The sequence below is a fragment of the Pieris rapae genome, chromosome 9 (genome assembly GCF_905147795.1).
Source record: "Pieris rapae chromosome 9, ilPieRapa1.1, whole genome shotgun sequence".
Classification (NCBI taxonomy): Eukaryota; Metazoa; Arthropoda; class Insecta; order Lepidoptera; family Pieridae; genus Pieris; species Pieris rapae.
Genome location: NC_059517.1, coordinates 7790237 through 7808816, shown reverse-complemented (window position 1 = coordinate 7808816; position 18580 = coordinate 7790237). Strand labels below are relative to the sequence as shown.

At 33.0% G+C, this 18580-nt stretch overlaps 2 protein-coding genes across 2 annotated transcripts; both read right to left on the bottom strand.

Annotated features, from left to right (window-relative positions):
* Positions 1-371: 371 nt before the first annotated feature.
* LOC111000730 lies at positions 372-2353 on the bottom strand. The gene has a single exon (XM_022270285.2). The coding sequence runs from the start codon at positions 2343-2345 to the stop codon at positions 372-374; it is 1974 nt and encodes a 657-aa protein (XP_022125977.2). The 5' UTR covers positions 2346-2353.
* A 157-nt stretch (positions 2354-2510) lies between these two features.
* LOC111000729 lies at positions 2511-5132 on the bottom strand. The gene is made up of 2 exons (XM_045629595.1): positions 4046-5132; positions 2511-3781 (listed from the first exon to the last, which is right to left on the bottom strand). The coding sequence occupies exons 1-2, from the start codon at positions 5079-5081 to the stop codon at positions 2511-2513; spliced, it is 2307 nt and encodes a 768-aa protein (XP_045485551.1). The 5' UTR covers positions 5082-5132.
* Positions 5133-18580: the final 13448 nt, after the last annotated feature.

Sequence of the window (18580 nt, the reverse complement as noted above, 5' to 3'; positions counted from 1 at the left end):
TAAATATTGAATAAGGATTTTAAAGCTCAATTTCAGATAGGTTTTATTTCAACAATTATTAATAATGATGACATTTCACGGGCCTTTCAGCTGCTTGAAGAATGACAGAAATGTATCAATAAAACAAAATTGCAATGTAAACTGTAACTGGGTAATTATTATTTATTACATGATCATACGGTAGTGAGAAGGTAATTAGTATTACTCGCGCTACCGATTTCCCAGGAGAAGTATCACATAGTTACAACGTAAAAGTGTTTCTCAAACAATTATTGTAAGCTGTACTTACATGCCTAAGCAATTACTAAGGTGTATAATCAAGTAATTTTATACAAACATTCAAAATATGAACTTGCATTAACCTTTTATTATTAAACTTTTACAACCAACATAACGAAACCGTAAATTACCAACATATAAACAAAAAATGCTGGGACACTGCCAAGGACAACACTATTTTCTCTGAAAAATCTCATAGGACCGTGAAAGAGTAACCGCCTTCGAGATTGCGTAGATATTTCTGAATCTCCAGACGACACCCTCAAGGAATCACCTTCACCAGTTGGTATAGAATCGGGCTTACTATACGCTTTAAGTACTTCAAAAGTGTCGGGTAAGATTTTTGGGTGTTTTACTTTTAGGATCTTAGTTCTAGTACTTCTTTCTGATTGTCCTTCTTCGCTCAGTCTGATCATTAGATTGTCTATCACATAGCTTTGTATAATATTACATTGCATGCCTTCATCATTGTTTGATTCGGCTTTCTCGATTGCATCAACATCGCCAGATTCGTTTGGTTTCTGAAGTGAAATTTGGTTAGCAAAATGCTCTATTTTATGCAAAGTCGTTTTTAATTCATTTAGTATCTTATCACTCAATGATTCCTCTAATCTTTTTATAGCTAAATCAAGTGTAACAGATATTTTGTCCCACATATCAGGAAATGGCTGAAAATTTCTCAACTCTTCGGAGCAAGATAATTTTTGTGCATTTTCTCTTTGTGTCAGTATTTCTTGAATAATAGTAGACTCATTTGGTAAAGTGACGTTCACGTTCTTTTGAAAATTCTCACTTATGTCAAAGGTCTTTTTGATTAAGTTTTCTGTAAATTTATCCATAAACTGCTGACCATCGCCTTTACTTTTTAATGGATATAGCTTACGCATGTCATCTGCTATTATTACATGATTTGTGTCTATTACATAACCTACATCACTGGTCGTAGGTATGGTATTGGAAATTGGACTAGGTTTTTCAGACGAATCCTCCAGCTTTTCGTCGGTGCTCGAATAATATTGAGAGCGTGATGTCAAAGACAACATGGAATCATCAGTTTTGTTTATACTTGATCCAATATTGTGTAAACGTTCATCATTACTACTTGAAAAGCCAGAAAATACAGACCCTACAAGTGTCGTTTCACTATTTTCATTTTCATTATACATTGCAGACAGATACGATTTACTATAGTCTGTTGCTGGATTGGGAATATTTTTTGGTAATATAAGAGAATTTGATTTATTCTCACTAACATTATAATTATCAGTACAATTAATTTTTTCTTTGCTGCGAGTAACTATAGGACTCTTCTCCATTTGCACTAAGGCAACGTTTATACAATCAGTCTTGTATGGTGTAACAACGTTGTCTAGTTTTAAAAAAGATTTGGAAACCGGAATATGAATGCCACTTGGTACGTTTATTGTTAAATTTTCATCTGTATTATAAGAAATACTGCTGTTTTTTGCAGTTTTGTTCCCTTTTTCTAGCTGCTCGTTATTTTTAGCTGAAAAAATGCTGCATTTACTTGTCAGAGGAATGATTACATTAGAATATAAACTGTCATCGTCCTCTTTTTGATGATGTTTTAAAGTTATGTTTGAGTTTTCAGTCGGTAAAGACCCAACATTACTACAAATCGTTAAATTACTTGAGTTAGAAGCATTGCGAATTGTTTCCGTACTTGTATTCGATGAACTAATATCCCCTAAACCGAAGTTACTGTTAAGTAAAACGTTTGATTGGTGAATATCTTCAAGGGTTTTGTCAAAAGCGTAATCGGTTACAGACGGTTTTATTTTGTCATCGTCGTTCTTAACAGATATATTGTCAATTATTTCATTTAAAATAGGAGTTATGCTACTTATAGTATTATTTGTTGGATCTCTAGCACTTGAAACCACCGTTGAATTAGTCAGGGTCACGTCAAGGATTTTGCCATCGTTTATTGCTTTCATTGTATCTTCGGTTTCATTTAAAGAGAATGCTACGACATATGTAGAATGACATTTAGGAGGATGTGATTTTGCCGATTTAGGTCGGTGTTGTTTATTACTTGAACTCATCTTTTTTATCTAATATCTGTAATAAATAAAGTAAAGTTTAGTTACAGGTAACTGGACCACGAGTATATCTAATTTACAATTAGTTTTTTTTAATATAAGTTAACGCTAATATATTTTTAAAAATAATAAAACATATTATGTTTTTAAGATTTATATTTTTTTAAATTAAAACCCCAAATCAGACATTGATATTGCATACATGGAAGAATTATTTTTACTGATCAATATTTGAGGAGACGTTGTCGTACTTTCGTTAGATTCAAGGTATACTTTTAATATAAAGACATAAAAAAGCCACATTATTATTAATATTGGAATCCATAAAAGAAAGCAGTAAAAACAGCCTTCCTTAAAACCTACACTACGTTTCGTAACAATAATTTTTTTATCACTTGTTCCATCTACTTCCGTAAGTGAATCTGAATTTTCTCCGTCAGCTTCTACATCGATACAAGTTTTTCCAGGCATTGCACAACAATTACCAGCACTACATTGCACACGTTTCCTTTCTACCTCAGAATAATTTATATTCGGACAATGTTCTACCTTTACTTGTCTAAAGTTATCATAGTGATTTTCACATCCGCAGGTTGAGTACATATTTGCATATTGCGATTGCACATTATGATTACAAGAACTATACACGCATTGCTTTGATTTTATACATTTGTCACAATAGAATGCTAATAATTTTCTGTTATGGTTTATAACTGGCGCGTCAAGTAATGATTGTGATTTAGGGAAAGACTCACTTCGCAACAAATCGCCAGGTCTCTTTTCAATTATTTTCTTAGGCTTAGATGTCAAATCGTGAATTTGAAGAAGAGATTCGCTTTCTATTACTCTATACGAAGTACTTTTTTTTGTTAATCGAGGGTTGAAGATAAATTCTTCCATCTCATTGTTTGGCGATTCGTTTTCAAATTTCAAGCCCGACGTTTCTACATTCTTTCTTTCAGTGGTAACACATTGAATTGCAACAGAATGTTTCAAAACCTTTGAATTGGACCTATGGGGAGTAATGATTTCTGTCGCAGTGTTTCTTGTTAACTTGTTATTGTTTTGTTGTTTAGCCATTTGCTCAGCTACACTAACTAGATTCTTAATAATGTCTTTTATCTCACTTATATCTTGTAAAATTTCGGTAGCAGAAGTACCTGTCTGCTGATCTCTATTACATGGAGGAACTGCCGTATCTTTTTGGCTTAATAAGTACCGATTGTGACTCATTGCACCATCCAGAAGAGAAATTATTTTGGACTCATATTTTGAAGACCTTGAGATATCACTAGATCTCATTCCAGAATGAATAGTCTTAGTTTGTATATTTACAGGGTTATTGTTGCATATTAATTTTGTATGATTTTTTATTTTATTGCTGTCATATGCATTTTCTGGGGAATAATTGTTTGGTTTATTACTATTATTATCAGTCACTATATTAATATGAATATCAAATTTTAAATCATTAATACATTCACATTTTTCAAAATAAGTGAACACATCTTTAATATGCTTAAGTACTTTATTCCTTCGGGTGTTTTGGGACATTCTTTTGCTTTGATATGAAAATATTTTCTTTCCTTTGCTAGAATGGAATGTAGGGTGTGTTTGCCTTTTAATTATTTTATTATTATGTTGTTTGCATTGATCCTTAAATTTCATTTTGGCACTAGATGAAATGTCCAAATGTTCTTTACTTCCTACTACGTTTTGTACTCCTTTAATATCAAGCTGTGAGATATTTTCTTTTTGTTTGGTTTCTTTATTTAAGTCTTTATCCTCGTTTTTAATAAATAATTTAATAGAACTAACAGTAGGTGTAGGTTCCTGAACAAAGCTAAACTGTTTCTGATCACTGTATTTTTCCCATCGTAAATTTTCATACGTCGCGCAGCGTTTTGTTAGTGATTCTGTTTTTATTTCTAAAATATTGTAGCTGGATGAAGTAGACAGCAACTTATTAACTGAACTTTTATGGTAGTTGATGTAAGCTTTGTTATACCTATTTTTATTATTGCTCGATAATATTTTGGGAACGCTTAATGTTGATATTAGTTTCACACGTTGTCCCGTTAATGGTACGGTCTGAGATGATAATTTTCTATGAGACTTTATACTAAGTTGCCCCTTTTTGCACTTTGATGTAAAAGAATTTGTGGTCTGGGTCTCATTAATAACTTCAACATCTACAGTATAAGTTCCTGATGAAGAATGTTCTAGCTCAACTTTATGCAATATAGAGTCTAGTACAGTCGCAATCTTTTGTTTCGTTTTGTCGTTTTCTAATAAGTACTTTCTTATCCAGTCATTTAATAGGGTTTTTAAATTATCAACAACTAAAGTCGTCAAATCTACTTTAAGATGAGCATTGTCAATTTTGTCTTGACTATCACCACATGCACTGCTATGAGCTTTTGTCTTTTCGATTACTTCTTTATCTGTATTATTTATAGAATACTTAAATCTGGCACACGATGACTGTTTATTTTGAATTTTACTTTTGTTCTCTTTAACATATCTTCTTAAAATACAAATATCTGTTTCGACACTCAAGTCACGCTTTATAGTACCTCCGTAATCATAATAGTTATCCTTTTTTATCTTGTTCTTTAGCTGCATTATAATGCTCTTTGTAACTGCTTCAGAAAAAGCGGAGCACGTTTTAGAATATGTATTGAAGGTATTGTTTGAGTTTTTAAATAATATTTGTGGCTTGTCCTTTATTCTTCCCATGTTTGATGTATGTTTATGCTCTATCAGCTATCTGTCTTCTGTAATTCAAAATGTTTGAATACTATTCAACGTCTTCTTTTTGATATCTCTCTAATTACTTATCGAATAGATAATATATTTTAAAACAGAACATTTTAATTAATTTAATAAAACGAAAATCTCATACGCATCACGAAAAAAATTGAATACGAAGCGGAGTTTTAACTTTAGGAATAGTTTAAATACTAATACTTACATTTACAATATTAAATTTAACCATAGCTTTTCTAAAGGATAAGAAATATAATGTCGCCAATTTTTAACAGAAAACAATCACATGTTTCAAAAATTTTACATTATGTTATAGAAATTGTCATTTTGTATTGTCAGAAAGTTTGTGAAATAGATTTTGAATTTGGCCAGTATTACACGTTTGTCACAGAATATTTTGTAACCAATTTTTCGATCGAAATTAAAAAAAAACATTTTAAGTTGTTTATCAGCAAGCATATCTTATTCAAACACCTAGTTTTACAAATTTAATTTTATACATTAACTAACTCATATTTTATAATTATTCTTTGCAGCTTAAACTTTACAAACTCGCTGAATTGAGAGACATGTTGGCAAAAAAGAGCTTTTAATGAAATTGGCTGTATGTCAATGAAATGTTTGTTTATACCCAATGGCGCCATCAAATAAATTCTGTTGATATTTTGAAATGGCATATTATCTTAATATATATAAAAATCCCTGTCACGTTGTTTGTCCGCGATGGACTCCTAAACTACTTAAGCGATTTTAAATTAAATTGGCACACCGTGAGCAGTCTGTCCAACTTAATAGCTTAGAACTTTAATTATAGTCGCAATTTTATTTTATTGCAAATTATTTGTTTATTATTTGATATAATTCTAACAGATGGCGCTGTGTTTAAAGTACCAACGTTTCACATAAGTTCTCCTATCGTTTCCCTTGAATAGTTTACTACTACGTAATATCAACAACCTTAGCCACAGCAACGCTTGGCCGAGTCTGCTAGTTTATTATAAATTTTCTTGAATGTACAGCAGAACAGTACATTAAAAACTAAGGAAAATTTGATAATAATAAAGGCTAGTTATTATTTATTGTAAAACGAAACAGTTGAGATCTATTTTTGTAGTTCTTACCTATAATACTGATTTCTATAGGAGGTTTTGAATTAGACCGAAACCCTCCAAAAATAAATAAAAAACAACATTATAAAGAAAACAGTAAACAAACTCTACCCAGGTTAGGGAACAACATGGGGTAGAGTGGCCTTAGAAAGGAACAAGAAACCTTCAACGAATCTTAGCCGCTAATCTATAGCAGATCATATAATCGACATCTTCGAAGGCGGTAGAAATGCCATGTAGTCTTGTTTCTTATCTCCGGCGCTTTAACAATACTTCCTTAACTAACCCTAAATAAAATTCTTTAATATACATAATATAAAAGTTCTAAGATTTTCGCGGTTTTTAAAGCAGTTTTCGATTTAGGGATCAAGAAATGAGCGTATGGTTCTTGAAAGGTCGGCAACGCACTTGCGAACCTTCTGCCATTGTGAGTGTCTAAGGGCATCGGTATCACTAAACATCAGGTGAGCCTGCCCGTTTATCTCAAATTTCATAAAAAAATGAAAAAAAAAAATCAGTGGCGCTACAACCTATAGAGGTCTTGGCCTCAGATTTTTGATCTGTTTCATGATCATTTTTAAATATAATAGGAAAGTAGGTGATCAGCCTCCAGTGCCTCACGACTCAGCGACACACGTCGTCAACTTTTTGGGTCTAAGACATGTCGGTTTCCTCACGATGTTTTCCTTCACCGTTCGAGCAAATGTTAAACGCGCACACATAAAGAAAGTCCATTGGTGCACAGCCCGGGATCGAACCTACGACCTCAGATACGAGAGTCGCACGCTGAAACCACTAGGCCAACACTGCTCATAAAAAAATATCTAAGTTAAATACATAAAAGGTAAATCCAATCTAACCAACCGAATAATGATTGTTTCACATCACTCATCGCCTTCGCGTAATAAAAATAACACGCTTCCCCTCGTATTAAACTAGGAAAATCGGTTTGGTTCGGATCCTGCTATAAAATACAGGTAATGATCAATAAAACAAAACAAATGGTTTAGGAATGAGTGCTGTGGGATTGACTAAGTATAAGCGATTTCTACAAGACATAAGCTTACGCTAAAATGGTATAGTATGTATGTGAATAGGTATTAAATACGACTACTTTTAATGCTGTAGTGAATAGGCTATCTCGCTCTTACAATTTAATGACTAATATTAAATTAAATTATCATGATTCATATGCACTTTTTACTTTTTGTTTTTCATGTATCCTGTATCAGTTTAGTTTATTTTTTGTTCCTGTTTAGTTTTTTTTTCTTCTTCATAACTATTTTTTGTAATATATATTTTTGCACTTCTTGATCTTAAATCTAAGAAGAAGAAATCTCTAAGAAGAAGAACTGGCTAAAGAAACGGAATGGCTGCGACAAAAAAGCAGAAAGAAAAGGAAACTAAACACCTCCCCTTCCCCCATGAAAGAAGTTACTTGTTGTGAAGTAGCCAAACAAAAGTCCAAAAAGGAACCCCTTCCACCCCCGATTATCGTCGAAAATGTGATTGAATACCAATCATTTTACGACACTTTAATGAAAAAAGAATTAAATAAAGACTCCTTTACAGTAAAAATGCTCAGAAATGGATCGGTGAAGATCAATACCAATAGCGAAGCTACCTATAGATGTATCACAAAACATCTAAAAGAAGAAGAAGCCTCGTGGTTCTCTTACGAAAACAAGCAGAACAGACCAATAAGAGTTATGGCAAAAAATCTGCATGCTTCTTGCAAGCCTGATAGGATAGTTGAAGACCTCATCCTCCAAGGATTTAAAATTTTAGACGCAGCCGTTAAATATAGCTGGAAAAACAAGGAACCGCTGAACATGTTCATTCTCTCTTTCCATCATGAGGAAAACATAAAGAACATTTATCAAATCAAATCGATACTTGGCTGCAAAATTGATGTACAGCCACTGAAATCACCAAAATTGATTCCTCAATGCAAGAGGTGTCAGGCTTATGGGCACACACAGAAATACTGCTCCAAGGAGCCGAGGTGTGTAAAATGTACTGCAAAGCACCTCACAGTAGACTGTAACAAGCCTCGAGACGCGAAACCGAAGTGCGTTCACTGTGGTGAGTCACATCCAGCTAACTATAGAGGCTGTGTAGTTGCAAAAGAACTGCAAAAAATGAGAAACGTCTTAAAATCAAAATCAAATACAGAACCGGTCAAATCTGTAAAACCAGAAAAACTAGTTTCCAAGACTGTTTCTTTTGCTCAGGTCACTAAAGGACCAAAGGCTAAATCCTCAACACAACAAAACGAGAAAGCTAACACAGGCATAGATGAAAAGATTAACACCATACTTTCATTATTGACATCTTTTGATGAAAGACTTAAAAAACTAGAAAGCGGCACCATAATAGCAGCTTCTAAACGTCTGAAGCAATGATGTCTTTAAAAATAATGGCATGGAATGCTAATGGGTTATTAAAACACCAAAGAGAACTTCATATTATTCTTAAACATGAAAACATTGACATCTGCTTGGTATCGGAAACACATTTTACCAGGGAGTCATACATTCAACTTAAAGGATATCAAGCCTACCATGCCCTTCATCCCAGTAATAAATCCAGTGGGGGAAGTACAGTTATAATAAAGGACAGTTTAAAACACCATGAGACATTTAAATATGAAAAAGAGCATATTCAAGCTGTGGCTGTAAGCGTAGCAATGAAACAGTGTCCATTAACAATTTCATCTATCTACTGCCCACCTAGACATGCACTTAAGTATGATCAGTACAAAAGCCTACTAGAAAGTCTTGGAAATAGATTTGTGTTGGGAGGCGATTTCAATGCAAAACATACCTACTGGGGATCAAGATTAATATCGACTAAAGGAAAAGAACTGTTCAATGCTATGAAAGATTTGAGATGTGATACTATTTCGACAGGAAAGCCTACCTACTGGCCAACAGACAAGAATAAAATACCAGATCTTATAGATTTCTTCATATTTAGAGAAGTATCACCAAATGTTCTCCAAATAGAGGAAGCCAATGATATGAACTCAGATCACTCACCAATCTTACTCACAATTGGCGAAGACCCTATAAAGCGAAAACTGAATCCATCTCTCGTAAACCCGCATACGGACTGGGACAGCTTCAAAATTTATCTTGAGAATATGATAGACCTAAGAGTACCTTTAAAGACTGAGGAACAATTAGAATTTGAAGTAAATAAATTTATAAAGAACATCCAACAAGCTGCTTGGAGCAATACTCCTAAATTTAAGAAAAAGGTACAAAACAACTACTTTCCAAAAGAGATTATAAATCTCATACAGACAAAACGAGCTCAAAGAAAAAGGTGGCATTCCACAAGATGTCCTGAAGACAAAAAACATCTGAATAATCTTACTAAACAACTAAGGAGAGAGATAAAAATATATAAAGATACCTCAATAAATAAATACCTAAGCCAATTAACATCTGATGGTTCCACCAACTACTCCATCTGGAAAGCGATAAGAAATATCAAAAAACCTACAACACATATTCCTCCCTTACGAGAGTCTAATGGGAATTGGGCTGCAAGTAACATACAAAAAGTTAGGAGGTTTGCTGATCACCTAGAAAATATATTTCAAATCGATGAAGAAGATTCACTTGACTTCGAAGAAACATCGTTAGAAGAGTTAAACATCCGTCTAGTCACACCGAAAGAAGTTATAAGAGAAATTAAATGTTTAACTAAGAAAAAGGCGCCAGGTTTTGATTTAATTACGGGTGAGGTACTACAGCATCTCCCCCGTAAAGCCGTAGTTAAAATGACAACCTTAATTAATGCCACATTTCGACTTCAATATGTTCCCAGTATGTGGAAAGTTGCGGAAGTTATAATGATTCCCAAGCCAGGAAAACCACCACACGAAGTAACATCTTACCGGCCAATCTCACTGTTACCTGTTATAGCAAAACTATTTGAGAAACTCTTTCTCAAACGTCTTAACCCCATTATTGCCAAAAAGCAGCTCATACCGGATTACCAATTCGGTTTCAGAGATAAACATTCTACCATAGAGCAGGTCCATAGAATTACAAATAATATTGAAATAGCACTAGAAGAACAAAAAGTCTGCTCCACGGTCTTTCTGGATGTAGCTCAGGCTTTTGACAAAGTGTGGCACCGAGGACTTGTTTACAAATTGAAGAAACTACTGCCTCGTCAATTTTCAAATATCCTCGAGTCATATTTAACACAAAGAACGTTTAGGGTACGACAAGAAGATGATTATTCAGAACTGAAACAAATAAAAGCTGGGGTGCCGCAAGGGAGTGTATTAGGTCCGGTCCTGTACCTCTTATACACGTGCGATATCCCTGAACTAGAAGATAACATAATCGCGACCTTTGCCGATGATACTGCTATCATGTCTACGGCAGCTACTGAAAAGGAAGCGGTAGTAAAACTACAAAGAGCTATAAATATTGTTGGCTTATGGACCAAGAAGTGGCGGATAAGACTAAATCAGTCGAAATCAGTTCACATTAACTTTTCCAACAAGACATCAAATTACCTGCCAGTATACATTGATAACGACAAAGTGCCGTTCGAAAATTCAGCTAAGTACCTAGGTATGACGCTGGACACTAAACTACGATGGAAGGTCCATGTTAAAAAGAAGCGCGAAGAGTTGGATCTCCGTTACACTAAATTGTACTGGTTGCTCGGAAGGCATTCCACCTTATCAGTACAAAATAAATTATTGATATACAAACAAGTCCTGACACCTGTATGGACTTATGGTTGCCAGCTGTGGGGCTGCACCAGTAATAGTAACATCCAAGTGATCCAACGTTTCCAAAACAAAGTGCTCAGGGGAATAGTCAATGCTCCCTGGTACATTCGCAATTACGACCTCCACCGGGACCTTAATGTTGAGGACGTCGCTACAGTAATAAAAAAGACTGCTGGAGCACACGAACATAGGCTCCACCATCACGTGAATGTCGAGGCTATCCAACTCCTTGACACCACGGACTTAGTGAGAAGACTGAAAAGGACAAAACCATTTGAACTAGTGATTTAGTGATAATGTACGTAAATATCAAGTGCTAAAGAGTGTCTGCAACATAGAACACAAGAACAGAGTGTCTTCTTCCCTTTAATAGAGACTGTAAGTAGTGTTATTGGACACTCACTTATATAATAATCCTTTTTAGTAAATTAGGTTAGACTTAAATTACTTATTAGTCTTAAGTTAGGCTAGATCGTAATGTTCCATGATGTCTCAGTGAAGACACATGTATATAGAAAAAAAAAAAAAAACTTCTTGATCTTAATAAATTTTTTTTATTAAAATGTATATTATTAGCTAGGCCTTATGTACATTTTTTTATTTCCTCACAGTGGTTGCCTGGAAAAGATGCTGTTGCCCTCCTTTTCATTTAATTATGTTAAATTTTTATATTTTAATGCAACAAAGTGTTGATAAAAAACTAAAAATAAGTTAATGAATGTATAAAAAATTAGTTAAGTCAAAAAAACCTTTAACTTTCATATAAGTAAACAAGTACACTTATGAATGTCAGAAAAGAAGTAAAATTAATTCAAAATTCTAATATACAATAGTATGTTTTAGTATGCTTAGTAATTAGTTTTAATAAAAACTGTTTGAAGTTTATACGTGTCAGAAATATGTTTGAGATCACTGCTTCCTTTATACGATAATACGTATTGAAATGTTAGGGAAATTTTAATCCTTCAGGATCTATGCTTACATATATAAAGTTTACTTAAAGAGTCCTTTAACCGACAAATAAAAAGATTTGCAATGATTTAACTTTTATTTTAGGTCCTTTAACATCGACGTTCATATTAAAAACTTTTCAGATGAAACAGTTATGAACTGTCTCCTAACCAACCTGATTTATCTGAAAGGATCTATAAAACACTAAATAAGAATCCCCGCTCTCAGTAGGACCACCGCATGTGTTGGTATTACGAGCGTGTTTACTGTTTGAACATAAAAGTAGGCTGTCGCTATATTTGCCAAGCTTTTGTGCGAAGAGAAATGCTTTTCTGAAGTGATGTGCGCCAAATTGAAAATAACAATTTACGTTTCCTGGCGTTACAGGCTAATAATTATTTGTTTTAAAACTGGACACAACTAAAATTATACATTTCAATTAATCTATTTAAAAACACCACTATTTTATTCTATTATTAGAAATAAGATCTTATTGTCGTTTTACTGGTTCAAGATTTGATATTAATATATTGTCTGATAATAACAGTATATACACAATTATTTCACAGAAGACGCATATGACAACAGTAAATTAAAAATAATACAAAATTAATATGACAATAACCCTCATTATTTTATATCATTATGTAATTAGATCTCACTAGACACTCACACATCTCACAAGAACTTATATTTTGAAGACCTGGAGATATATCTATCACTATATCTCCAAAAAGATAACATCGCAACTCCACATATTAGAGCCACATATGACATCAGTGTTTTACATTGCTGGACAATTCCTGACCTATTTGATTACTAGCTATAGAATGTAATCAATCTATCATTAATGCTTCGAAATTATCTGGTATCGTTTTTCTCTAAGTACCCGTTGCGGGCTGTTTATGGTTATTATAAGACGTGACAATGGTTTTCGATTACAGACGCCGAAATTTGATAGTCTCTAAGTTAGGAAAATTTTCGATAGTCCGAACCGTAGGTTATACAAGGGATAATACAATGGTAGGTTTCTAGGTTTTAGTGCATCTTTATTGTTGATTAGATAACCCGATGAACTTGTTTCTATATTTGTGTCAAAACTTGATACAATATCGCTTACACAGTTCCAATCGATCGGGCCTCAGACTACGGCTTTGAAATACAAATTTTTTGAAGATGTCTAGAAATATATGACAGGTGACAATTTAATATTAAAATGCGATCAAATATTTCTCAACATAACTTATTATGTTTTAAGACTTTTAACTAACACAAATATTTCAAGGTCAAAATTACCCAAATGGGTCTAGCCATTCTAGAGATATAGCGAAACAAACGAACAGCAATGCATATGTGTATTTCCAAATATAAATTCCAGACATAAATATTGCATAAGTCAACAACAGTATTGTATAAAAAAAACTAAAATTCTGCATATAAATCAAGAAATATATACAAATAAACTTGCTATCTTTCTCTCTATATCTATAGTGCCAAATAATCCTACTTTCGTAGAAATTTTTATCTTCCCACAGAAATGTCTTCCCTTGGGAAAACCTTTTCTGTAGAAACTCCAACAAAACTGTATACACCACTTGTCACATCGTCTGGATAAATATCCCTAATTTATCTAACTCCAATATTTGTCGATATGACATATTTTTTCATGAAGAAAAATGTTTTTTCCCTAAACACATAAATCCATTGGATCATCTCGAAAAAATATTGTTGACCAAATGTTTATATTGTTATACTACTATAACGATGGTTTATGTTTGATGCACTTTGCGTGTAACCAGGAGGTCTCGTTTCGATTCCCGGTGAAACATTTTTTATTTGTTGCTTCATTCCTCAATGATTTAATTATTACATAATTAAAATATACCTTAACTTGTCTTGCTTTTAAAGAGTAACTCTTTAAGTCTACATTAACTTCAATATCATTTACGGGCATTAGTGACGCATTTATACGCCTGTTACATAATTTTTAATACGCCATAAGTACGTACCGAAACAATTTTTTTTTTCGGAAATAAAATTAAGGTTATACGCCGCATGCTCCAACCATAAGCTACAAAGAGATGTAAACACATTATAAAAACTCCTTAGGCAATGACATGAGAGATGTGATTACATTATAAAAACTCCTTCTTTAAAATAAAATCTTATAATAATATTTCTATCACTCGCAAAACTTTATCAAACAAGAAAAGTGGCGGTTGTACGCTGTCCGTTATCTGATTCATTTGTTTTATTCCGTGAATAAAGCTCACGGACTTGCATAATAATTGAGCGAGATATTTCATACTACATCATAATGAAACAAATTAATTTCGCCCGCTATTTATTGCACGGTGTAATCGCATTGCTAGGCATTTTACTGTTAAACGCACGTTATTTCCAATGTTATGTTCTGTTCGTGGAATTAATTAATAAAAACCATCAAAATTTATATTGACCTCATCTATTTTAATGATTGATTATGATACAGCTGTGACATGCCTTCAATTTTGTTTTTTGTGAACCCCCAGGCTTCGGCCTCGCCTTGAGTTAGACTGTAATATCATTCTAAAATAAGTGTTCTAGTGGCGTTTATACAATACTATAAAACACCAGTTGTGGGTGGGTCACCCGTTAAAGGAATTCAAGTCACTTTGCTATGCTAGCTGGAATCCAATTCCAAAAGCAACTTGGCCACCCAAAGCAGACAGGTTTCGCATCATAACAGGGATAAGCTGACTAAGACTGATTAGGCTGGTGTTCTACGTCGTAGGGAACGTTAAGTCAAGTTAAGGGGAAGTTTAGCCACCACTCCATACTTTCTTAATTATTCAATGACACTTTTGTTGAGAATCTGAAAAAAAATCCTAATATTATTCCATGCTTTTACATTTCTCTGTCACAGCAAAAATACTTAGCTTTAATTTGCGTAATCTCTTGATCGTATTACGGCCAGTCGTTTACATAAGCAGCCTGATGAAACTGCGTAGATCGTAATCGAGCACGTCTTATCATGATATTCCCAAGCTATTTTACCGACTACGCGGAAAATATGTTTTTCGTGCATTTTCATGGAAAGTTTCACTCGTACTTTGACTAAGATATATTTATTTTTAGATTAGAATTACAATGGTTGTCTTTAAATAATGTCTGATGTAAGCAGGGGCCAGTCAAGTATTACGTAAGCAGATTCCCCCTTCTACTTGTCAGCCAATGGAAGCAAAGCTCTAAAAATAATAGTTCATAAACGTATTATTTTTTTGTAAAAATCCTGGATAATATTTTCCGCGAACACACTAGCCAATCATAAAAACCGTTTAGTTGTATTTATATTTTATAAAACAATATCCGGTGATTTTTACAATACATACAAGTTAGTTTTAAATCAGGTATATTAATAAATAGATGAGTTGTTTTATTAAAATTTTTGAGCTCGTAAAATCGATAAAATTTATGTATATTTATTATTATAGTTCTACTGACAAGTCCTATTGACAAGCCCCATGATTGGTTGTTTTTTCTTACACGAGGGAAAATGTCGGCGTTCTCTCAGTCGGTAGGTCCGAGTTGGTAATCTAGTATGGGTGCCATTAGACATTGTCACAAAAATTAATCATAAGTAAGTGTGCAAGTATAGAATCACTAAAAGTATATCCTGCATTACTAGCTGGAGAGAGAACATAAAGTTAAAGTTTTTAATTAAAAAAATTAAATTAAGTAATCTAAATCTTAGACTTAAGAATTCTTAATATGAAACAAATTATTTTTTTAGTTACATATTAATAAACTTTGAAATCACTTTTTTAAGAAATTTCATGAAAATTGAATGAAAAACTTCATTTGAGCCCCAGTAGCCATTTTCTCCTCATAAAGTTTAGGTAATCATTCCAGGTATATGCAACATCGATATTTTAAATCATTTAGGAAGTTCATATTTTGCTTTATAGTTTTTGAAAAGGCTTTCTACGCGAATTTAAAAATTCCATTCACTACATTCGAAATTCAAATTATAAGTGTTTTAAGTTAAAATAAAGAACGCACATTTTGTAAACATAGCACACCCAATAATAAAATTAAGATTCCTAAGTGGTTCAAAATCCATAGTCCAAAAACCATCCATAAACATTTTTGGTATTTGAATAAAGAAGACACCGCGGTTTTAGAAAAAAAACATTTACTAAGTTCAAAATCACAAAAATTTGTCCAAAGAGGAAATAAAAAGTAAGGAGTACTTTATTAAAACTTATTAAATAGGCATAAACCCACAATTATTATATTATATCATATTCATGGTGTATCAACAATATTGGTTAGTGAGATTTTCTACTCTATGTATATGTTATAATCATATTCACATGTACAATAATCAAACAAGGCTATTAAAGTATAAATAAAATTTCTTTATTAAATAAAACTTTTGTCTCGTAATATACTTCGGATTTTGCGCGTAAATTGTTTCCTGTTTGTTGGTTAGTTTTATGGAAAAAATCTAATAAATTCTACAGTACTTTGCTGGATTCAAACAACGTAAACAAGAAAAAAAGCAATCTGAATGTGCTACTACTACAATGCAATGGATGGAAAAACTCGGCCAACATATTTGCCGGGAACCAATAAGTTCTAATATATTTCTCATTCCTATTCTTGCATTTTGTTATGTATTATTAATATAATTTTATATAACTTATGTTTCAAGTACCATATGATATTTTCTTAAGAAGAACGTTTCTGTTTTCTTAAATAGAAAATTCAAAACTTTATACATACACTAATAATAATCTTGAACAGCATCTTCTCAACCATATGCTGAAACGGGCAATATTCTTATTATGCAACAGTAATTTAAGTTTAAAAGTGTATGTTTTTGTAATCAACTATTATTTATGTTAGAAATTGTTATGTAAAGTACCGTTAATATGTCAAATGGAAGAAACTATTTTTTTTTAATTAAACTCCCATATATAAAGTATTTATGTAGTGTAGCGTATCGTAGATATAATTAATTACAGTTGTTTGTGAAGAATAAACCAATTAACAAAGATAAAAATGGATTGTGATTTAAAACAAGATAGAACATCCCATAGTAGGATCGTTTTTATCAAATTAGTAACTCCTAGTGGTGGTGTTTAAAATCAATTTCAAAATTCGTTTATTCAATTTAGATGCGTCTTAGGGCATTTTTTAGCAATAAATCTACTTACTTGTAAGCTAGATATATTAATATTGGAACTCAAAATAATAGTACAGTAGGTAAATAAATTTAGATGTTGTATTAAAATATTCCGGAATTTAATAAATAAAGTATTCTCCCAACCTGAAGCGTTCTCATTGCTAGCAATAAAATTGTGGCAAACAATACCTAAGGCTTTGTGGATTCATTGTTAAAACCTTTTAAAACTTACCAAAACTTTGATTGATAAGTTCCGGTGAAATTAATTAAATTTCGCGACCCATTTGGTTTAGATTGAAAAACTTTTGGGTCCTGGTTTTAAGATGAATTTAATAAGGGACATAATTTTGTCACTTAGGCTTTAGAAATTTAACGAAAATTTAATTATTCGCATTTCTTGAACCCATTTTCCGCTATGGGTTTCCGTGCTTAACACTTATAACAGATAGGGAACATTATATACAAGCTTATAGTATCCAGGAACACTTTAAAACACAGTCCAGACAGGGAAATTAAACTCTGGTTGATAAGGTAACAAATGCCTAAAAAGAAGTTACCCATACCTGGCTGCATTGCTCTGAATATGGTACGGTTTAGGGGGAACCAATCGTTTGTTACCAATCTATTTGAACCAACCTATTTCCGCTTTAAAAGGCTTTCCATAGAGATGCGATACCTGGATTATAGACAAATTGCAGTTTGGCTCAAGTTGGTAGAAGGTACAAACTCGGCGCGGACAAAGCCAGGGCTTCTGTATTCGAGATATGTTCGTAATTCTCTTTCCTCGACAATCCTACACATTCTTGAGTAATGCGGCCTAAGTGTTAGGCGATTAGCGAGTATTAAATAGCGGTTCGGCCCTGTAACTTAAGCGGGCGACTCGGTAGCTATGCAAGTATTATCTTTAAAGTACAACTTGTTCGCGGGAAAACAGCACGAGGAAACCAGCATGTCATTGACTCAAAATCTAACGACATACGTACAATGTAATACACGACACAAAAGTCTTTTTTATACTAAATACTACGAGCTAAATCAACAAATGTAATTTTAGGCTCATATAAGATTTATTACCTAGATATATATAATTCTACTGTACGTGTATGTCACTGAACTACTCTTAAACGGCTGGACCGATTTGAATTATTTTTTGTATGCGTTTGGTGCCCTGGATGGTTTACATTCACAAATCACCCAGCAGATGGCGCTGCAGTCAGTATCTATTTATCTAAACCGCAACTAATCATCCGCTTTTTCAGGTACGAGTCTCGGATAGGTTATTTGGAGAGCTCTTGCCGCGTAACCAAACTATCTGGTTTCGATTCTTAGTCTGAGCCGTCCGAATTATTTCTCGCTTGCCGAAAAAAAATTTCATGCATGACAATGTCTGTCGGAGCCGCTAGTTATATGTATATATTTTTGTAATTGGTTACTTGGTAAAATTATAATTATAAAATACTGAAGAGTAATTTATTCA

Excerpts from the sequence above, each read along its gene's own strand:
- LOC111000730 (XM_022270285.2), bottom strand. The coding sequence starts at position 2,345 with ATGAGTTCAAGTAATAAACAACACCGACCTAAATCGGCAAAATCACAT.
- LOC111000729 (XM_045629595.1), bottom strand. The coding sequence starts at position 5,081 with ATGGGAAGAATAAAGGACAAGCCACAAATATTATTTAAAAACTCAAAC. Across the intron at positions 3,782-4,045 it reads AGTACAAAACGTAGTAGGAA|TGACTGATAATAATAGTAAT; the intron begins GTAAAGAACATT and ends ATATTAATATAG.